Raw genomic sequence first — 24,664 nt, 5'->3', positions numbered from 1 at the left:
TGCTTGGCATATGGTTTGTACCAGTGGGGCTGATATAGCCAGGATGAATAAGATTGAGAGTGAGGTACTGATGTACCTGTAGTATGCACAATGAGGTACTGGAGCATCCTCTTCAGATTCTGGCTTTATTATAATATTCTTTTTTTCTTCACTGTATGCTGCTTACCAGGATTATGATTTTTTTCTTATCTACCTCATTCCAAGGGACAGAACATCAGCTCAAACTCCTTCTACCTTTGGTCTCAAAATGGAACACACACCCTTTTGAGTCTTGTCAAAAGTCTTATTATAAGCCATGCTGTGAAACAAACTAGTAATATAAAGATACATAAAGGGGAAGTTACTTTTTCAAGTTTTAATAAGGTAGTTGTTTCTGGAATTCATCACATGTGAAGAGTAGCTTTGCTTTAGCTTTTCTGTAGACAATGGAATAAAATAAGATTCATCACCATTTTGCACGCAACCCCAAAGTATCTTTCTCTGAGGAAGAACAGATAAGGATATCGTCTTGAGGAACAAGGTAGATTTAGGAGCAACAAAGAGGTTTTGAGTATGTTGATAAAGCTGTGCCCTGCCTTTTTATTACTATCTTCGCAAAGCAGACCCTGGTCTGGATTAGCACTGGTATAACTGAGAAGGCGGGTCAGGGTTGGGGTTATGAATGTGCATGTGTGATCCCACATGGTTACCAAGTCATTTTCAGAAAAGCAAGGGGCAGGAGGAATAACAAGATGACCCCTGCTTCCATTTCTTTGACCATGTTGCAGATATAACCATTACAAGCATGCAAGTTCTTACGTAAATGAAACACAAACTGTGAGTATATCCATTTATTCAGCAATTCTCACTGGTAGAGTCAGTTATATATAAACAATTAAGTTATTAAAATAGCCAGTTATTAAAATGGATTAACCCTTCTAAAGTTAGGTAATTTAATAATTATTTTAGGCATTATGTTCATGTCAGTCTAAATTTATCTGAATAAAATGTTTCAAAGACTACAACTAAAAAGGTAAATTTAAAAAGAAATAACTTTCTCTAAATCACTTTTTACACTTGTACACATAGGTAAAAAATTTATTGCCATTCATTATTATGCAAATAACAAATTATAACCGTGATCTACTTATATCCTTTTTCACAGTAGTACCTTTATATGTACGTTTCTTTATTTTAACTTTAAAAAAATTGTCACATAGTTTTTCAGCTCCTAAAATCATATCATATGACATGTTAAATGAAATAAGCCAGGCACAGAAAGACAAATACCATATGATCTCACTTATATGTGGGAGCTAAAAAAAATCAAACTCGCAGAAGCAGAGGGTAGAATGGTGGTTACAAAGGGGCCAGGGCGGAGCTGAGGAGGGGATCGTGGATTAAGGTGAAATGTTGGTCAAAGATACAAAATTTCAGTTACACAAGAGGAATAAGTTCAAGAGATCTGTTGTACAACATGGTGACTATAGTTAATAACAATGTAATATATATTTGAAATTGCTAAGAGAATAGATTTTAATTGCACCACAAATAAATATGTGACAAAATGGAAATTACCTGATTCTTAAAATAAAGTGAACTCAACATATTTAAATTGCTAAAATTTAAATGTAAAATTAAATGCTGAAATTTAAAATGCAATTGGTGACATAACAATCTTAAAAGCATCAGTTCAAATGGTTTTAAAAATATTGTTACAGGCATTTGCTAATATGCTTTTTATTAACAAATATGTTTGCCTTTCATTTTCAATTTTAGTTGTGTAGCTGTAAAATAAACTGATATAATATGAAGGACAGCTATATTTATTACACATCTGTTATGAGTTCCTAAATTTCTAATATTAAAAATAAAATAAATAAAATTAATTATCTACAGTAATTTAGTATTAATACATATAAAATGTTGCCATGCTTATAAATATCCACTTGTGAAGATTTGTTAAAGATTCAAACTATTAAATTTGAAATATAGACAATGCAAATTGTAAATTAAAATATAAAAGATTAATATCTCTTATTTAATAGCTCACCATATGTCTGCAGCAAAGCAAATTTCGATTAAGTTAGAAATGTTTTACATCTGCTCTTTCTTATGAAATTTGAACATTAGTTTTATAGGACACATAGCTAGAACACAAAGTACCGCACAGACTGCCCCCATGGCTAGCAAAGTAAATGCCTGTTGAGTTTATTACTCTGAAAATGAGACTCTGTAGCTTTTATTTGTTTGTTTTGAGCTTCTAAGACTGAAAGTTAGAATGCTCTAAAACTGCTAAAGTTCTCAGCAGTTTATTTTAAAAGATTGGAAGCAGCAATCATTGAAGAACCACTGAAGTGAATTATGAATCCCATTATGCACATGGAAATTACAATATAGGTGGGTTTGATATGTTCAGTTAATTTGGCATCAGATTCTCAATGAGCTTTTAGTGTGTTATAGTGAGAGAAGCCTCTAAGACGGTTAACTCTTCACAATTGACCAGCCTACAACAGACCCTGATCCCACTGGAAACCAAATTTCCCTAAGTCACACAGAAGTGACCCCTATAAAAAAGGGGTGCCACATAAAAAAACTCTAATTCAGAAGTAGTTCTCCATAAATTATTTAATGCTAAAATTTGGTTCATAAAAATAAACTTAAAGACAATGATTGTATGAAATAGCAAGATTTTCTGCTCAACACACAGTATAATCCACATTAAGTAATTGCTAGTCATAGTAAAATAGAAAACTTATCTCTAATCTTAGCTTTAAAATATTCTCTTTGGGAAAAGGAAGAGAAGAAAGGTAGGAATAGAATTTTGGGGACTTCGTGGCATTAAAAGTAATGTAGAAAATGAAAATACTGTAAATTACTGGTATGTATACTATTCTTCTTACCAGTCTGTGAAAAAATAGCAGATAAAGTAAGATATGGGAAGCAACAGAAAAATAAGTAGAAACATTCCTGATAAAATTAAATTAGATAACTAAAAAATTACAAGCCATTGTCCCTAACAAGAGATCCAAAGTGAAAGTTGAATTTCTGTAAATACAAGACAATAATTAAAATGCACCAGATCATCTGATAATAAATTATAGTCTTCATTAGAAATATTGATCCTTTTATTCTATATTAAATCATAAATTTAAAATATGAGGCCCCATGCAACAGAATGATCCATATGGAAAGCCTTTGTCTTTAAGGAATCAGTGTGTAGGTAAGAACCTAGGTGCACTTTTCCATCTCCTCAGAAGAAAGGTTGCTGTTTCTTAGAGGGTTTTCAGTCATTTATGTATTTTGTTCATCAGTACAAACTGGTCATACTGATAGATTTTGAAGTTGCAAACTACATGATTTTAGGTTCAAACTTTTAATAAAAATATTCAAGAATACTAAAAAGTCCTCTAAAGGTTTTGTGGTATATACATTTTAGTTTTGTTTTTTGTTTTTCATAGTCCCACTAATTCATCACTTCAATTTTGAAGTGGTATGTTTGTGACATAGTGTATCTGTTGCAACGCATATCACTTTGATTTTGATTTTATCTCACTTGCCAAATGTATACATTTGATACAGTTGTGATCTGCTGTGGAAGCTTGTAAAATGCTTATGGAACATCTACTATGGCCATATGATGTTTCAAGCCCCTGGGTTTTAACAGTTTATCGATTGTGGATGTTAAGTTAGCTATATCCCATGAGGAGAGAAAGGGGGATAGGTAATAAATACATTAAAAAGTGAATAAATAAATTTTAAAAATCAGATCTCATAATATACTATCAATAAAATAAAATGGAGCAGAATAGAAGAGACTGATTCGGGACTTATTTAGAGAAATTGATCAGGGAAGCCATTCCTGAGGAGGTAGCATTTGAATTGAGACTTTAATGATAAAAAGTTAGCCAATGCAAAGGGCTGAAAACAGTAACAAGACTTTTGTGGCTGGAGCACAGTGACTGAGAGCCAAAAAGGTTGGAGATGACATTGGAGAGAGAGTCAGGGTTGAGATTTGATAAGGCCATGCAGGCCATGGCAAAGGTTTTATAGTTTTTAAAATTGCAGTGAGAAGTTACTTAAAGGTTTAAACAAGGGATCTGTAAATCATCTGGCTGCTGTGTGCACCATGGACCATAAAGAGGCCACAGTGATATCCCAGAAACAGGCTAGGAGGCTATTTCAGTAGTCTAGGAGAGGGAGACGAGTACATTAGACTAGAATTCTGTCTGTTGAGATGATGAGCATAGCTTGATTCTTGATATATTTTGGAAGTAGAGCTTGCAGGATTTATTGATGGGTTGGTTGGGGGCTGTAGGAAAAAAAGGGGTCAGGAATATCCTGTAGGATTTTATCCTGACTGTCTGGGTGCTCATGTCATTTTCTGAAATAGGCATGACTTGGGAGAGGTGAGTGGTAATCAATCAATATTTCACTTTTGCCCTTGTTACTTCTGTCAACTAAACAGCCAATTGGAGATGTTGATTAGATGACTGGATATACAAATCTGGAATCCAAATAGGGGTCTGGGCTCATAATACAGTACTTCAGTGAAAAAAAGTTTGTCCTTTTCCTGTCGTCATTTGGAATACTATTTATTGTTTTAGTTAATATGTCCAGCATAAATTTGGACACTGTGAGGTTATGCAATTTAGTTCTAGCTAAAGAAAATAATATGAGACTATTGGTTTTGCTCAGTATTAAAATTATGACATTCCTAGCTATTAAAATGGATACATTTAATATTTATTCAAAATCTTTTTCTCTTAAAAAAATTCCTCATGATAAATGAAGACCACTCCTATTTTTCATTTTCTTAAGTATAAGTTGATGTAAATGTATAACATGTCAGGTATAAAAAGTTTTTTTGTTGTTTTTTTCTTACTTATTAAACAGAGTACTTACATGTCTCCTAAATACCACTCAATTGGTTCAGTCATGAGTTCCTTTTCTGGCAAATGAAATAGCCTTTGCTAGTACCTATATTACATACCTCTGTATCACACTCAGACTGTGGAACTGTTTTCACTGGTTTTAGAAATTAGGTTCTGATTTTATACAGTCATTTATATACACTGAGAAATTTCCGTTACTTGACTGTGCTGTTTGCTTTTTTCTGTGTTCCAGTGGTTTGGCAAGAGATTAGAGGTTGGGTTTTCCACCATTTGGTACTAATTATCTAGGAACAATCTGATTTCCATTTATTACATTCACATGGCAGTACTGCTTGTATTTATATTAGAAAAAGTTTATTCTGCCCTCATAGCCTCGTGAATGCCTCCCGAAGATTGTTCCATTATAAGATGTGGGCATAACAAGTTAAATCAAATTGTTCCTCTTGTTTCTTGTGTTTGGGTACTTACATTTTGCTTTTCTGACTATGGAAGCTTTTAACCAAATCAGACTATTGCCAGGAAGTCCAATGAATAAAATTGTAGTCCTAGGGAATATCAGATTTTCTATTGCTGAGTAGAACAAATGCCTTCCTTTCAATTAAACCCAATGTTAGATAAAATTCTACCTTTACATAATAACTGTGTGGCCACTGATTAGACTTGATAGGTCAATTATAACCTAAAATGTGTATTTCATGGTGGATAAACAAACCTGCCTATTTTCCTCTAGTGTTTTCTCAGCTACTATTGAAGTCAGGGTGGACAAGAGCAGATTGAAAACTCTCAATTATACAAGTCGAATGTGAATCTTTAAACAAAAGCTAAAATTTTAAACATGAACATTGGTTTGGAACCCACAAAAAATGATTAGGAGTCCACAACTTCACTTTCATAATTGTTAGTTGCACAAAAGAGGATTCTAAAAAAGTGAATCCTAGTGGGAAGATAAAATACGTTCTCATTCCAGTTCTGACCGTGAGTACTCGGTCAAGTCATTTAGCCTCTTCTTTCAGTTTTCCTCTGTGTGATAGGCAGATACCCATTTAATGTGCAAGATTCTTGTAAAAACTGTACGATAATAGGTCTCACAACTAAGGGACCAAAATAAACCAACTATGGATCTAGAATCTGAAAAAATACAATCTTGGTGCTGTAAGTTCTAGATTAGAGAAGTCATTACCTTTAAATCTTATTTAAAAAGTGATGTTGCAAATGTGCTGTAGGCCAGGCGCGGTGGCTCACGCCTGTAATCCTAGCACTCTGGGAGGCCCAGGCAGGTGGATCACTCAAGGTCAGGAGTTCAAGACCACCCTGAGCAAGAGCGAGACCCCGTCTCTACTAAAAATAGAAAGAAATTATATGGACAACTAAAATATATGTATAGAAAAAATTAGCCGGGCATGGTGGCGCATGCCTGTAGTCCCAGCTACTCGGGAGGCCGAGGCAGTAGGATCACTTGAGCCCAGGAGTTTGAGGTTGCTGTGAGCTAGGCTGACGCCACGGCACTCACTCTAGCCCGGGCAACAGAGCAAGACTCTGTCTCAAAAAAAAAAAAAAATCTACTGGTAGGAGTCAAACACTTTTATGACATTTTATCTTGTTACATTTATGCAAAACTTAGTGTTGAAATAGTCACCATAGCCTAAATGCACTACTTACTGAAAGAAATTGCTACAAAAATACAGCAACAACAAATCTCAAATATGGACATTTGTTATTAATATATCTTAACCTAATAACTTCAGCATAGTTAACATGTAATTCTTGCACATAGAATTCCCCTTAGTATAGTAATTCAGATTCTATGTATGTTCCTAAAGAACAAGACAGTTGGATATGAAAATAAAAGAGTTGGTTGAACGGTGGTGCCAGGTACTTGTGTAGAACAGTCCAAAAAATTTGGTTTCTAACCATCTGTCAAAATACTGACAGAAAGCCCAAAATAAAATTAACAAGCTGTTTTTTATCTAAACAATTTAATTTCTTAAAAATATATATCCTTGACTAGACTAAAAATAGCAGCTTAAAAAAAGACTAGTTCCAGAACCCTTAAACTTAAGTGCCAAAAATGCCTCTGTATGTCATTGAGGCATTTTATCTACACGTTCATATCCTAATTTAATACGCCTAATCGTTTGGTGTGGAATCAAGCACTAACTATACCCATATATATAAATATGCTGAGCTTAGATTTAATTTTTACAAAGAATCAGATGTAACATATATAATAATTTCTTGACATAAATTGTGTCTAGATTTGGAATCATAAACTCAAAGGTCAGCTGGGCCCAAGCTATGACATAAATGTGTGTGAAATGGGCACGTGGTGATGAATTGGAGAGCACACACTACCTTAAATGACACAGGAGATAGTCAATACCAGTCAACTATTTTCATACAAGTTTGTGGGCCCACTCTCTAGATTTTCTAACTTCTCAAAAAAAAAAAACCTCTGGATTTTAATGTGCAATCCCTTTTTATTTATTTATTTTTAACTTTTCTAATTTTTAGATTGTATTTTATATATATGTTATACATATTTTTGGAGTACATATGCTATTTTGATACCTGTATACAGTGTGTGATGATCAAATCAGGGTAACTGGGATGTCCATTACCTCAAATATTTATCTTTTCTTTGTGTTGGGAACACATGCAAGCAACTAACTCAATACTTTAAAAGACCCTGGTGTTCTAAACAAAAATTGCCAGATCACTGATGATCCAAATCAAATGAGACCTGTGAGAGATAGTCTTGAAGTCTTAAACTCAATATACCAAAACTGTTGACATCAGATATCCTTGCATTTTGAAAGTGAAGTGACCTCTTCATTGTGATATTTGAACACTTGATTATTTTCATATTACACACATTCTTCATTTTTGTAAGTGTACCTTTCGAGAGGAAGTAACACTTTTAGAATGTATAAAATTAAAACTATGACAAAAATACTAGAGCACTTTCAAGTTAGGTCATTTTGTCCTTCAGCTTGTTATGAGGCACCTAGAAAAGGTTTTTCTTTTTTTGGTCAATATATGTCATAAAACAATATGGAGTATTTCCATGTATTTTTTAAGCCAAATAATATCAATAACAACTTCCACTTAATATCTTCTTATGCTTTACTCAATACAGACATCTTTATCAATTTACAGTTTAAATTAAAAAATGCTCTAGTATAAATTAAATAATAAATATTCATCAACAGTAACATCTATATAGAGTACTTTGGACAAGTAGAATTTTGCCCACATGGAGCTTAAAAATGTAACCAATAATTAAGTAAAAAATGGCCATCGGTGATAGACTTATGCAGCAAGCTATATAGGACAAAAAATAGATTTTAAAAATATATACATACATATAAAGGGTTCCACACTGAACCCTTTCCTCAGCTTAATCTCTTCACACTGCTTCCTTTTCCCCTCTCCTTCCAGAAATGTGTGAAGACGTGGCTCCTAGCTTAAGAATGTCTCTTAAACTTGTTGCTCCTTCTAATTCTAATTTATATTGCTACCTTTTACAGTGAGGGTTATCAAAAATCAGATTTTTGTTGGCTGCCTGAAATTTCTATCAGTGCTGAAAAATTTCTGAAGTGTGATCTGTAGCTGAGGAATGCAACTCTAGGCCAAAATCCTCCGTGTGATCTTTCAGGCCCAATCATAGGCAGTTAGGAAGGCTTTGCCTGGCAAGCCTTATGGGTGAGAACTGCTCTTCCCACACCAGATTTGATGCACAGTTCGGAGGAAATAAGTCTAGCGCCCGGGTCCCCTCACTGGCCATGCTCTCAGAATATCTGCATTTCTAGCCCAGGCAGCTCCACTCAGGGGCCTACTTACTGGGGGCCCTTGGCCGAGGCCCTCTCTCAGGTACCTCTGCCAGGACCACCCTATTCTGGAGCCCTTAGAGACACTTTTCTTCACTATGACTCAGTATCCAGTACTTTTCTCCTCCTAGCCCTTCCCTTTTTCCTCTCCCTGGGCTCTTATCCAAAAAAACTTTAGGAACCTTCTGTTCAGAACTCCCTCAGCAATGAGGTAATGCCCCACTTCTGCAGTGATATGTCTGACCTTTGCTCAGTGCCATTCCATGGGGAAAATAGAGCATTGATGGAGCAGGCACCTTCTTCCTGGCCTCTTGCTTATGCTATTGCAGTAAGTAAATAATAGCTTAATTATTACTTTCATTTTGGCTTGTTAATTGACCACTCTGACATCTGGCAGCTCAGCTCTCAGCCCAGCTCGACAGTGGCTTTCCATGCTGTAATGGAAATAGCCCCTAAGAGTCATCCAAAGACTGGTGTTCAAACCCAGAACAGTGTGCTACTTGCTTATTATTTATTATCTCTCTGATTTACTTGGGATACTTGACAACTGTCTCTTCCCATCCCCAAAAAGTCCTACCGTTTGGAACTCACTACCTATAGAACGCATGATGAATTTTGAATCCGCTTCTTACCTCATATAGGAAAAAATCACGCAGAATCTATGGACCTTAATTCCCATGTGTGTGTTATCATAAAGACATAACATTACTACCACTAATGCCTCAAAGGAATGTTTCAAGGATTAAATCTAAAATGTATGTTGTAACCTTTTTTGAAAATGCTCCAAAGCTGTAACGTGATTTACAAGAGTTTATACTCCTACTTCAAGGACTGTTCTCTCATTACTATCCTTCCTTTTCCCACCTCATTACCCAGAGGCCCTGTCCCAAATAAAATCTTCAGCCTTTCCTTATTTTCCTCTCCCCACTCTTCTTCTCAGGTCCTAATGAATGCAATATCTTATTTAAAATATCTAAAAATGTAATATTTCAGTGAAAAATGATCAAATTAGGCAATCCAGAATCTAAATATTTCACATAGGAAAATCAACTCTAACCTCATGTTTCAATTTTAGTGGTTATTGTAAAATTATCTTATCATTTTAACAGCATACCATTTTACAAATAAATTTTCATGTATACTTTTTTCCTTTCCTCCACGCCTTCTTTCCTCTTCTTAGTATATTTCTCTTTCTGTCATTCCTTTACAGCTGCTGCACAAAATGTCTGATCATGAGCAACACGGGTTTCAGAGATGTTCACCCTCTTTCTGGCGTAGTAGTGATGGTTCATCTCCCTGTCTCAATATTTCCTCCATCTCTGTCACTCCTGTCAACTCGCCTGATTCCAGACTATCATTGGGACTGTTAATACCACCACCTTCTAAATGTGGCCTTCCCAAGCCATTCAGTGAGAACAGCATCCCAAGACCTCATGTAATTTTCTAAGCAGAAAATTCTTTTTATTATCCCATTTTTTTAGTTCTGCCAAAATGTGCTGCTTATATAGTAATCAAAAAGGTAGATATATCTTGAATCAGTGTGATGTGATCTGAAGCCTTTGTATGCCATTTTTTTTTTTTCCTTTGGTTACCTGACACCACAAAGTTTCAAGTAGGAGGGGGTGATAGTGTAGGAATCTATAGAAAGACAAAATAGGGCAGATACGTCAAAGGATCCAACAGATACGGCAATTGGGAACTTAAGTCATTGGTGACTTTGGTAAAAGCACTTTCAGTAGAATTCGGGGCAAAAAGAGCTAAGTCTAATTGATATGAGTTAAAGTGAATGAAATAAAAGTTGGGACAGAAAGTGTAGTATCTCTTTCAAGGAGCTCAGCCCTTCAGGAAGAGAAAGAGAGAGAGAGACTAGAGGAATAAAGAGAGACAGAGTAAAGAAATGTTTGTTTTGCTTTTAATGACAGCCAGGATTTGAGCATTTTTAGAGCCTGAGAAAGAGAAGTATAGAAGATAGATGGGATAGGGGAATGATTAGGGATGATAAGGGGAACAATATTCCTGAGTGAGAGGAAAGAGGTGAGGGATACAATAAACAAATTGTTAAAGAAAGAGAGATGACAGCAATTTTACTGCATAAAAATGTATTAACAATTACTAATATTTTAACTGAATAGCAAATTCATCACTCTACACACAATCAACTTTATTTTTCTTCGTCACCTGCATCACCTGTGAATCAGGAAATTAAAATGTATTTTGAGAACTCTAATAAATATGAACAACTCTATACAATCTCTGTCCAAGTTCTTACAGGAATAGCAAATTTTTTTGTACTATTCCCCTTGAAAGGGAAATTCTCTTTGTTTTATTCCTGATGAAATCAGATGGTTTTCAAAGGAGACTATACGTGTATACATACACACATATATATTTTACTGTTTGACAAAGTGATGAATGTCTCATTTTTACATTACTTCTTGGCTACATTTTCATAAGATTTTTATTTTTATCTTCTTATATTTGTTCAGTCCTGGCCCAGAGTATACCAGATAAGGCAGTGACATTGGTGATTATTAATTTATTTTACAAAGTAGCTATTTATTACAGAAAACTTGATAAAATCTTCAGGAACAAAATACACTGCAATAAATATACGTTGGTTGTCATTGTAGTTATAAATAAATACGAGTTAAAATATATTCTTGAAGATATTTAAAAAATGCCCTCAATTGTATTTTAAAGTTTATATTTAAGAAGGTGTGTAACTTATATGTAATTATTCCTGTTTAAAACTTATTATCTTATGCAAAGTATATTACTGAAATCATGTTTTATGTAGTTTCTAACATGTCTAATTCTCTGCTACAAATGGTAATTATTTCTAGATGTACAAAAAAATCCAATATATCTTGTATACCCATCTGAATAGTATTGTCACCATTTTTGCCATCATTTTTGAGAACATTTTTGCAGAAATATTCTATATTCCTTCTTGCTAATGAGCATTTCACATAACTAGTGGAACGATATGAAACTGCAAATACTTAACTATTTTTGATGTACAAAACGGCAAGTTCATATGATTCAACTGAATTTGCTGTTTGTATATGTTTTATATGTACATAGAATATTCAGCATTACTATGTGTCTACATGAAATACTAACCTAATTCATATTATTTTCATTGCAGGCGGGCAGTGTGACACCTAAGTCACCCTCCACTGATATCTTTGATATGATTCCATTTTCTCCAATATCACACCAGTCTTCTTCGATACCAACTCGCAATGGCACACAGCCACCTCCAGTACCTACTAGATCTGCCGAGACCAGTAAGTGTTCTAGACAAATCAACATTCATGGCTATATTTTAAATGTTTTATAATACTTTGTGGGAAATTATATATCTTAACAAGTTTAATTATTAAAGTATTATGTTTTTATATATGCGCCTAATCAGTTAATTCTATTTCACTTTATAATTCAGAATATACTGCTAAAGCCACTCCTATTTGCAACTTGAACCTATTACGTGAACATTGATGTTTGTTGTAGGTTTATTTACATCATAATAAAAAACATTTAACTATATATTTATTGTTTTGGGGGTTATATTTTTAATGTTTTACCTTAATTATTAAAAATAACTGATGGTAATTATTTTAATCATTGTCAATGTGTTTAATAGAGCTGGTTTAAATATTTTTGTTGTCATAGGATTTATTGATATTGTTAGTTAAAGAAATCTATAAATCATATGAATTTCATGATTTATTCACTTATAAACACTATGTAAGGGTTCTTTCTTTGATATATAAAATTCCATAAATTCATTGCTTTTATATTTTATCTTTTATATTTCTGGAAAGAACACTAATGCCTCTTTTTGATGAATTAGCATCCAACAGATGCTTGGTTGTGTATTGATCTGTGCTTTGTCACAGAAACTGAAAGAATAATTCTCAGTGGCCATGAATCAGTCACTATGTCTAAAGGGAAACTGCAGAAAAAAGTTTTGCATGTTATACCTTATTGCACTCTCTCTGATAAACATGAAGACATTATGAATATAACTACAAAGTTTTAGCTTAAGGCTTTAGTACATGGCGGGGCCTATAGTTTATTTGTTTCCCCCATGCAACTTAACAACATATTTGTAAATACAAAATAATAACATTATGGGCTTTAAAAATCAGCTTATAAAAATATTTCAATATTTTATATAAGTTGAAATATATTTTTCAATTATTCTGTATGTTGTGCCAATGCAAAATAATTTTTTCGAGGAAATAATCCGTAGTATACACATCATAGTGTGTTTTAGAAAATATTGCCAATACCCTGATATCATGATGGGGTAGTTCTTGTCCTTATGAGTGTTCCCGTCTCTCTCTCTTTATCCCTTTCACTTCCTTGTACTTGCTCACTGATTCACTCATTAATTTGTTTATTTAATAGCATGTGCTTCACACATACACTAGACTTGGATTGTATGCTGGAATTTTTTCTCAGATAAAAATATTTTACTGATACATCCAGGTATCATACACAACATAAGAATGCACTTCCTTATACTATCTGAATCTCTGTTGCAATTAAAAGTTTATTTACCCTATGTAGAACTATGCTGAGTAATCTCATTGCTCATGCTTTCAATAAGACATCCATTTCATTAATAATTTTAGGGATATACACATACATATATAGAAAATATTCTTACTATTTCAGAGGTTTTTTAATTGAAAAGTGAAAATTATATATACTTACGGTGTACAACATGAGATATATATATATATATATATACACACACACACACACACACACACACACATTGTGGAATGGCCAAGTCAAGGTAATTAGCATATGCATTACTTCATATGCTTACAATTTTTTGTGGTTGAGAACACTTAAAATTACTCTGTTAGCAATTTTCAAGTATGGAATATATTGTCATTAACTATAGTCACCATGATGTACAATAGGCCTGTTGACATGCTGGAATTTGAAATATAAATTAGCAATATATCTACAGTGAAAGATTTTAATTGAAGTTGAAATATAAATGGAGAAGAGTGAATAGATTTGAGGATATTTAAAAGAAATAATTTGTCAGGATGATAATTAAAAGTTCAAAGTCAATTATAACTCAGTATTTTAGACTAAATGTTGTTAACAGGAAAAATTGGCAGCAGAAAAGGGGAAAATAATGAGTTCTGTTTTAGACATTGATGAGAAATGCCTTTGGAAAGTCTAGGCAAAGATGGTTAAATGGTTTCAAGGGATTTATTAATGAGAAACTGAAGTAACACCTTGATACATTTTTTTTGATGTCTGCATGTCCATGAGTATCAAAGTTTAGTAAAACTAGATAGATAGATAGACAGAGAGATATATAGAGATTATATAGATATATTGCTAGATATCTCTATTCCTATATGTGTACCTATTGATCTATCTATATTAACCACTGAAGGACAAGTTGTTTATCACACTTTAATTGTAAAATTGTCTAAAACTCTAAACCAGTGGGGTTTTAGTTATAGGACTTTTTCTCTAAATGAACTCTTCAATGTATTCATTCATTTATTTTTCTTCATTATCTGCTAAGTACATAAAAACAAAAACCTGCATGACTGCTTCCTTACTTTCTCTCTTTAGTGCCTGAGAATCTTAATAGTTCTCCAGAACGTATTTTTAATCCTCTATTTCTCACTTCCATTGAGTACTGTGTCTCTCTTTTGACATTTCAGACTTTAATTTGTTTAACAACTATGTTCCCTGATTGGCTATAAATTCCATGAAGGAACAGCTTTGGCCCTTTCTTCACTGCTTTAGTCTGTTGCCTAGGAAAATGTGTTGCATATAATATGCGTTCAATAAATATTTCCTAGATAAAAAATGAGTAAAGAACTATCTATTACTTTTTATTTTTACTTCTGCATTAGACACAACTAATTTTAATGTTAATAACTACATAGCAAAATTTTTTTATAGAAATTGAACTTATATGATTTTTATTATGAATTTTATATACATCTGAGCTGAGCAAAATACACCAAAGAGCTCTGTAATATTTATTAATTTACATAGTTTTAATATAACTCCTTAAAATACAGTATAGTTATTTCTTAACTGTAGGGGAATCATGGACTCTTAAAAATATGATAAGTTAAGACACTTCTTCACAGAAAAACACAGCATGCCTACTGAAACACAATTTCACATGCATTTCAGGAATGTCTTGGACTCCTTTAAAAGCCCATGAGAAATCTATATATGAAAATTTTTATTCTTCCTGTTCAGCAATCCCTCCCCTTCGTTAGGTCATTAAAAACAACAACAACTATGTGAAAAGTACTGTTCAGCATGCTTGTGTTATGGTGGGAAACAGGACACACCTCCAAAGAAAAGTTCCTCTGATCTTTAAATTTTGATGTCTTGCCTTAGCAACGTTAAACTGAGGAAAATAAATAACAGCAATAGTAATACCCGTCAGTTATATGTAAGGTAACAGTAAATTCCCATTTGATTAGGACAGTCCTGGATTATAGCTTTTGTCCCCATGTAACTATTGGGAGTGCTGTTTTTACTTTTAAAAGTCTCTTTATTTGGATGATAAATTATATGTCCCCCTCATTTATACACTTACCAGCACCAGGAACTTCTAAGCATTTCACATTTATTAACTTATTTAATACAAAAATCTGAAAAAGAAAGAAACAATTATAACTGGAAAAGCAAGGCTTCTTCATAATGGGAGTCCAGAATGATTTTAGAGGATATTGTAGAAATCCAGTAGCATAAATATTATTTTTTATATAGCATTGAATTTAGAGAATGTAAAGTTCTCTGCAAAATGAAAGTATAAATATGTTATAAATACTCATTGCTATATTTAATTTTTTTCCAATTAAGTTTACATTTGAATTGATTCAGAGGAAAAAAATGTATTGAGTTTATTTATTTTAAAATCATGTAATAGGCCATGGTCTAACAACTACAAACATCAGTTTTAACTTTGGTACTTCTTTAGTGATAAAAAGTCGTGCATGCTTTAGAATATTTGTACAGAAAGCTTTTTAAATACTGCATTGGTACCACTTTTAAAAAAGAAATTTATTTCTGAGATCAGAGGCATTTTTAAAGAACTTGTCTCATTGTGGTTATTTAGGAAGTTGATATGATTTCATAGTACATGAGGTGATGTACCTTAAGTTTTTTCTGGATAAAAGGTGAGATAAAAGTACATGAACTATAGTAGAGCTATTTGCTAATCTTCTCAGTCCTAAATACTGCTTTACTATGGTTTTGCAAGGTATCAATAAATGGAGTTAGGGAAATCCTAATGAGTACTATATTGATTTTTGTATATTTAAATTACTTCAGTAAAATGTAGGTGTTGTAATATATTAATTATAAAATACTTGGTGAATTTGGCATTGAGAGGTCTTCACTAAAGATACAGAAACCTCACTGAATAATAATTCTAAATAGTTTTTAATGTCATAAAATGCATCTTTTTTCCTTGTTAGTGTTTAACTGGTCTAAGCTCAGGGAGGCCCAACATAAAGTATAAATATGAATAGTGGCTCATTTGATCATGTAAATATTTATTTATATAATACTGCCTTTGAAATCTAACTCACCCCAGCTCATGTCTTGTCATTTCATTTACTAAATTATGTTCTTCTTTTTAGAACGGGACCTGTTTGGAGCAGAACCTTTTGATCCATTTAACTGTGGAGCAGGAGATTTCCCTCCAGATATTCAATCAAAATTAGATGAGATGCAGGTGACTATTTTAACAGATTGGCCCATAAATGGTTTATTTACTTTTAATCTGAGACAAAGAGAATGTTATACACCAAACTACCCTTTCCTTCAAATAATGTCACTATAAAAACTTACTTAAAATAATTACTTTAAAATAATAATGTACATTTTGTCCTAAAAATACTCCTACATATGCTAAGAATAAGGGTTTTCCTTTTTTTGTGGTTCAATTTACAACAGCAATAAGATGGTTCATTTTAAAAAAAAAAATGACATGAATTCTGATGGTTCATTGTTCTGAAATTCAGTCTTAAAAGGTCAGCACACTAGATTTATAAGATTTGATCTCAGTCTTAATAATTATGAATTTCAAAATTGTAAATGGGTAGATGAGGGAAAATCTGTGTAAGAGTAAAATCATTCTCTCTGAAAAGAAGCATTGTAGCTGTAGTTCATAACTTCTGGACTTTTATTGAAAAAGCAGACACCCAGTGACACCCTCTTTAGGAATGTAGCCCAGTTGGGTTTTCATCTCTCTCTCTCCCTTTGACTTTTGAATTTTAAGTTGGTCTAGAAGTTTGAAGAAATTGGTTTTAAAAGCTTAATACAATACGCCATGATTTAAAAATATTCTTATAACCACTAGAATACAGTCTTCTCTTCACATTTGCCCTTTACATTTTGGAAAAGCTATTAGATCCTATTTTTCATCAAAAAGTTTATATATGGTAGAATCCAGACAGGCACCAATTATATGAAGCTGATTGAGAAGAGACAATGAAGACACTAACGTAAGGTGAAGGAGGTATTTCTGTTTATGGAATGCATTTACTCCCTATGCTTTGCTTCCTGGGGAAAAAAAAATAATGGGTGAACTCTGATCACTGGTAATTGCACTCCTCCTCGGGAAGATAAATAAATACCCTCCACTCATTTTAGACTGCAGCTATGTAGCATTCTTATTTTCTAAGCATGATGTGACTTTCCTTATTGTTCTAAATATAATAACATGCCTGAATTTCAAAAATTGAATTATTTACCATATGTCTCGAGGTTTTCAAAGAATATGTTAAAACAGTGTTTTCAAGTTGGGCAGTTGGTAATAATTCTCTTTTACATGAAATCTACTTTAGATCCTTAATATTAACTTAAATTGTTATAGTATTTTGAAATATTTACAAAAAGTTGTAAATAATTTATCCTTACGGTTTTTATGCAATTATGAATTCAAAATTATAAATTAAATAAAAGCAACATTATAACCTCGGTAAAATTAAATTAAGATCTTTAACACGATGGATGATGTTATTTGGCTGAAACTAAAACCACCATATCAAACTTCTATTTATTTCAACATGTATCCCCTCTGATGGCATGGCTTTTCTACTTCCTTTCCATATCTCAAATACAATAAAACTTTCACTCAAATAATGCATGATTGTTTAGTGAGAATTCTGTATTTCATATGAAATCAATTTCTTTCCTTTTTGAATCATTTTTGAAAATGAACTTTTACTACTGGGGACTAATGCTTTTGTTAGAACAAACACAAACCTGGGCACTCATGTGGTAGTACTTACTCTCAAGGATTATGTTGGTCTCAAAGATTAGTTTTCTATGAATTTTTTTAGATTTTCACAAAATTGAAAAAATTGTCTATAGATTTTAAAAGATAAGCTTCCATCATCAGATTTTTGTAGGAAATAAGTTTGAGAAACACTGTATTAGAATGATTTCGTGATGTGTCAGTGAAACAATGTTAAACTGTGGTGTTTTTTGTTTTTGCTGTTTCTAATATTTTCTTAATGTCTTTTTTTATTCTTTTCTGCTTTCATGGTGGGTAGCGCCAGAGATGGTTGGTATATTATTTTCATAACAATTTTAAACAAATTCCAACTTTTTAAAGCTAAAAACTTTAATATTTGCATTCATTATTAATAAATATTCAGACAGTTTCATATGGGTGTGTCTGATTATTAGTTGTATTTAGAGAGGTTTCGTAAATGATAGTTTAAGGTTATTTTTGCAATGACTTAGTCACTATTGCGTTGTCCACTTTATTGCTTTTCTGTTTCTTTCGGTTCAAGATTTACTTGCAAAGTCACTTTAACTAAAGTAAAATAATATTTTCTTCATCTAAAGTCTATGATGATTTTTATTATTAGTCTTGCTAGCCTAATAAATCTAATGCACACATTTAGCTACTATATTTATCTTTGCATATCATATAACAACTTAATAAATATAATATGCTGTGAATACCATACTGAGTTAATAAGCTTAGTGACATATTTAGTTTTCCTCTTTCATTTACAGAGGATTGTTACTAACTTATTTCTAAGGGAATTGAATTATTAAGTTTGAAATCACAGAAATATCACATGCATGTAAGAAATTATGGAGAAATATTAAGCCATATTTCATTATGAATAGTTAGAAAATTAGATATTTATTTCAAAGCCATAATGTAGTTATCTGATTTGACGTAATATAAACTGCCTGGTACATATCACCGACAGACAAATCAATGGAGTAGTATGATAGCCCAGAAATATATCGTGTGAGCTATAGTAATTTAATACATTAGAAAAGCATGGCAAGTTAGTGAAGGATGAAAGAATTATGCACAAATGGTGTTCAGTCAACTGGTTAATAATTTGGGAGAAGATCAATGTACACCTGAAACTTAACAGCAAATATCCATATAGTTTTAAAAGGTACTAGGCATTTTTAAATGTTTGGAATATAACTGAATATTCATCAGACTTTTGAATTGGAGAGAAAATTTTATAAGGAAAAGAAAATTATGGACATATAATCTTCTAAAGTTTTTAAACAGTTTTCTCTTTAACAATATATAAATACATCACTATACATAAGTAAAGCAAGTAGACAATCGACCAGGAAACTTAGAAAGCAGCACATTAATTTTAAAAGACAATATTTCACAAAAGAAGATCACAAGTTTTATCTAATCAAAGTAAACATACAAATTAAAGAACTGCAAATGCCATTTTAATCTAGCAAATTGGCAATTTTATTTTCTTACTAATAATCAATACAAGTGAAAATGTAATGAAAAAAGCACTCAATCATTGGTAGGCCGGGTTAGTTCCTACCATCCTTTTGAAGAGTAATTTGTTATTAATACTTCTATTTTTATTTGATATTAAAAACTTTAAGACAATCTATTCTGAGGAGAAAATAATTATAAATATGTCAAATCTCTATACACAGAAATATATAGTCAACCTTATTCATAATGTAAAATACAGGAAACAAATCATTGTAAAAATTAATAACACTTTATGTAGTCACGATAAATTAGTTTTATGGAAACTCAAAATAATACAGAAAGTTAGTTTTGCTAAGGTGATAAAAGGAAGATAGAAAATTATATATATGTAATGTATTACATAAACAGGAAAATTATATGTAATATAAATATAATTAAATTATAATTGAAATTATTTTTAAAAATCTATAGATAGAAAAAAGGACATGCCTTGACATGTTAACAGGTGATGTATATGAATGGTTTTTCCTTCCTTGATATGCTTTTCTATTTCAAAATGAGAAAATGCAAGTGAGCAAAATATTTTATGTAAAAAACATATAATTTGTAATATTTTAATTAATTAGAAAATTATTTTTGTGATATTAGTTTATAAGCTCCATCATTGTATAAAGTAAATAAAACCTCATTTTCATTTAGAAGTTTAAAGTTCAAGAAGATATGAAACCTTTGAATGATCCAGAATTTATTAAATCATATTTACAAAATAAGACTTACTAAGAAAGGTCAGAAAATGTGTGGGAAATTTAATCTTGGGAGGAAAGAAAACCAAGGAGCCTTATAATGCATAATGTACCTGTTAATAGGGATGATTAGGAAAATCAAAGGGAACTCTGAAAGGATCCTTAAAAAATCGCCATTATCTATTGTAAGTGATATACCAACACTTTATTATTGAAATAGTGATCAACCCATATTTTACTTTGGTTGCTGTTCTGCCTTCCCAATATGACAGTACAGTGATAAATAGTATTTCAAGGTAATTAAAGTGATAAATTTCAGAATGAGCTGGTAAAATTTAAAAGCACTATAGGGTAGCAAACTTTTCCAAAGGTAACTCTCTCTCTCCATCTACCTACCATATCTATCTATCTATCTAACCATCTATCATATATTTATCTTTCTATCATTCATAACATACCAGAAAATGACGTTGTACCTAGAACTTCAGATATCCAAATAAAATATTTTGAAAGAAAAGTTTATTTGCAATATTTTTAAAGTATTCATTTTTCATTTGTTAGTTGTTTGAAAAATATACATATATATGGCAAAACATTTCTTTTTGGGATAAGAATAAGTTTTTTAAAAATAATGGTAAGTACTGTGACCTTTACCCAACTGAATATAATTTGTATTCCAAGTACTGGGAAGGAATTTTGAGAAACCTTTGCAGTGATTACGTGGCTATGTAATCTCTGTGCTGTAAACATAATGAAGAGCATTCTCTGAATATTAATAACAAATAAAGTGTGGCTTGCAGCTTTATAATACCTTTCTTCTCTATATGATGATGTTCATATTGGATTTGTACAACTCTAAGTACATTTAGACACCTGTTCTAGATGAAAGAAATTTGGGGAAATGCAAATAGATACACAATTGGCTAACACACAGATTGATATAGTTAGACTTTGAATAAAACACACAAAGCAGAGCTGAAGACAAATGCTTCTCTTTGAGAAACATTTTGTTTTCTTCAGGAATAGACTGATGTCTACATTTTGTTTGCCAATAATGTGTCACATGGCCACCTCAAACTACAAATTACCTTCTTGAACAACATTTCAGTTTTCTTAGTAAGAAAAAAAGGTAGAATATATATAGGGCTCTGCCACATGGCTTCTACAAGGTAACCTGCGATGTCACCTCCAGTTCTACTGATCAGTGTGCGTCTGTGCCTTTCATCTCTTTGTAGACCAGTGTGCATAGATTTACGAGCAAGGGTGGGGATGGGGAGAGGTGGTAAGACCAGAGATGGCCCACAGTTCAATTATCTTATCCAGAAAAGAAGAGAGCTTGGAGTAGAGAAGGACAGAATCCTTTGCCATTAACTTTTAACTCAAAATCTTAGGAAAAGAAAATCACAAAACTTTCATAGGAACTGTGTTCTTATGCTCAATAAATCAAAGGCAACTTAACTTCTAAAACATGCTGGGGGAATAGGGGTCAAAAGGGCCAGTCCACTGCAAGCAACAGCAGAGCTAGTAGGGGAAGTTTTCTCCATGGCAAAATGGTCTACAGTTTGTGTTCCACATAGGCTAATAGCATTGAATTTAAATTCACAAGAATTATTTTAACCAGGCTCTGATCAGTGGCAACCAGAAATTAAAAGGTGAAAATTATCAGGATATCTTGAACTTCTCATCAATTTGAGGTCCAGCTATCTTAATATTTAAATTAATAATAATCTTTATAATTGTTATAAGCTACAATGGAGTGATACAATAAATAGGCTTTACTGAAAAAGAAATGTTTATGCCTTAAAACTACTTAATTCCATATATTGTTATTTTCTTCTGTCTCTCATGAGTGTTAATCTTTATATATAAAACATTAAGATATTAATGAATATAAAAGAACTGCCAGTGGTATACATCTATATAAAATTTTACAAACCAACATTTGGTATACAGTAGTGTCTTAGTTGATCAAAGTATGAAGATTTCAACTTCTGTTCATAGTCTCTTCTGTTTACTGATTTTATTTTATTTTACTTTGCCATGAACATTTCCTATTTTAATGATTTTATTCTGTTTTACAGGAGGGGTTCAAAATGGGACTAACTCTTGAAGGCACCGTATTTTGTCTCGACCCATTAGACAGTAGGTGCTGATGTCAAGAACAAGAGACCCTGATTTATGTTAAATTTGTTTATATGCATATATGATCCATTATTACTTTAAGATAGGTATTATACACGTGCCCAATATATTTTTGAATACATTGTTTTGAAAATTATTTCAGTAAAATGTCTTCATTTTCACAATTGATCTGTAATTTTTGTTTTAAAAACAACTTGCTGTAAAGTGTATCATACTTTTCGTATCCTTTCTGTTTCTGTGGTAGAGGAATTTATAATTGAAAGACAAATTATACAAATATCTGCCTTGTGTGTGAGTTCTAAATAATTAGCACCTTGAAATTTGAATCCATTTTCAAGGCTGCTAGTTTATTGTTGATTTCCCAAAAGCCATACCTTAATGATATTTTTAAAAATTCTGAAGTGATATATTAATGCCAAACTAAACATGTTCTGTTTTCAAATAATAAACATGTTGCCCTTCATTAGACAGATGCCATTTTATGTATAAAATGCTGCTCACCTCACTGGGAAAATGTTAACTTTGAATATAATGCCACCAGGTCACTAAGTTTTAGCAGGTAAAGTAATAAGCATATAAATTCCAATAATAATTAAACCAATGTATTTAGAGTACTTATTAAATATTAGTAAATACAAAGTGATAATGTTAGTTATTATCAGTTGTACTCTAAATATTTAAGTTTTTTCATGAATAAAGATTATGGAAAATAATGAAAATCTGCTATTTACAAAAAACTTAAAATTTTATTTCTAGTGAGATAAGTTATATTACTATAACATCTAAACATTAGGGAATATCTGACGTGATATTCCTAAAAATCATTTGGAATATATGCTGTTTATGGTTGCAATATCTATCACCCATATTTACTTTACCAAATATATTTGTTCTCCCTAAATAGGTATTATCCTTCTGATAGTTTCTTCTTTGATAAAGATATTTTCTCACCAAAGTTTATTTTGCGATGCCCCACTAATTTTCATATTTTAACATCTACGGAAACTATTCTATATGAATTATCAATCTTAGCAAATTTGATTTGCATTTATTTTGTTGAAGTCAGAATCTCATTTTTCACAAAAATCAAGTTGCTGCTCAGTTTAGTCTTGAACATGAGCAATAGAATTCTCTGGTACCTCATTCTTAATGTGCTGATGAACGCTACCTTCAAAAGCAACATTTATTTCCTATACTTTTGCCAATTATGTAAAGACTAATTTGTATTCAGTGCAACAAAAATTTCTGGTGAAAATTTCTAATTTGGTTCATTACATTATGAGAAAAATAAATTAATAAAAATGTGGACTTAGATTGGGGGTAGCCATCAAAAACAGATTTTTCTTTCACTCGTGGGAATTTTCTTCAAGTGCTAAAGGTACATTTCCATTAGGAAAAGAAATCAAATATATTTATGCAATATTATATTTGTGTGTATCTCCATAATGTTGAATGGTATATATGAGTCTTCTTGTGTGTTTTCCTTTATCTGCTACGTTGTGTCTTAATTAGAGGGCGATATATGTTTCATAAACAAGAGTCTTTATAATTTTGTTTGTCATATAGTATTTTGGAATTTGTATAATGAGGATGTTTAGAAGCCCTATAAGTGGCTTTTTTTAACAGATAGATTTGTATTTTTATTGTACTTTAAAAAGATTTATGTAATAGGTATATATTTAGCGGCCATTTATTATCAATGGTAACACAATAGAGTACTAAGATGGTATTTGCACATTTAAGATATGTTACCTTACCAATTTTTAATGGTAATCATTTCTGCTACTGGCATGATTAAATAGTACATAATTGGTCATTAATGATGAACATTTTATTTCCCCAGTGCATTTTTATGAAGATCTGGTTGAAAATTGTATTTCTATGTAAACACGATGATATGTTTGATTTTGCTGAGAATAAATGATTTTAAATAAATTAAATTGTATAATATACTCATTAAATAATCTCTAATTAATTTAGACACATCCTAAACCTAATTACATGATAGATTTTCTTGGTCATAAATTGGAGTTGAAAGAAAAAAGAGAGAAAGAGAAAGGTACAAAAAAGAAAGAAAGGGCTTTACATTTAACTTTATTTCTTACAGCCCACACACATTTAGCTTTATGAGCAAATATCATTCAGTTGTGAAAACAATGAATTTCATCCTGCTGATGAGAGAGGTCGTGATATGGTTCCTTTTAACAGAAGCATCTGGTGCGATAACTGTATTATATAAATATGACTTTTCAAAATTGGGGGCTTTTTGAGCCTAGCAATAATACTAAAGGTGTCTTAGCTGATAGGCTTAAAAAGGTGTACTTGATAATA

General features: G+C 31.9%; 1 protein-coding gene across 30 annotated transcripts in view; it reads left to right on the top strand.

Moving 5' to 3' along the window:
• The window catches only part of GULP1 (GULP PTB domain containing engulfment adaptor 1), a 254,223-nt gene extending 229,955 nt beyond the window's left edge, over nt 1–24,268 (top strand). For 13 of the 30 annotated variants that reach the window (XM_069469685.1, XM_069469660.1, XM_069469599.1 and 10 more), the window contains 5 exons: nt 9,912–10,136; nt 11,850–11,991; nt 16,357–16,451; nt 18,277–18,287; nt 22,273–24,268. In XM_069469685.1, coding sequence (XP_069325786.1) covers nt 9,912–10,136; nt 11,850–11,991; nt 16,357–16,451; nt 18,277–18,287; nt 22,273–22,294 — 495 coding nt within the window. In that variant the 3' untranslated portion in view covers nt 22,295–24,268. The remainder of the gene's footprint in view (nt 1–9,911; nt 10,137–11,849; nt 11,992–16,356; nt 16,452–18,276; nt 18,288–22,272) is intronic. The other 17 variants (XM_069469748.1, XM_069469809.1, XM_069469785.1 and 14 more) reach the window with 5 other exon arrangements.
• Nucleotides 24,269–24,664: the final 396 nt, after the last annotated feature.

Source organism: Eulemur rufifrons, chromosome 1, assembly GCF_041146395.1.
Source record: "Eulemur rufifrons isolate Redbay chromosome 1, OSU_ERuf_1, whole genome shotgun sequence".
NCBI lineage: Eukaryota > Metazoa > Chordata > Mammalia > Primates > Lemuridae > Eulemur > Eulemur rufifrons.
Note: the sequence above shows the minus strand (reverse complement) of the source record. Positions and strands in the feature narration are given on the sequence as shown.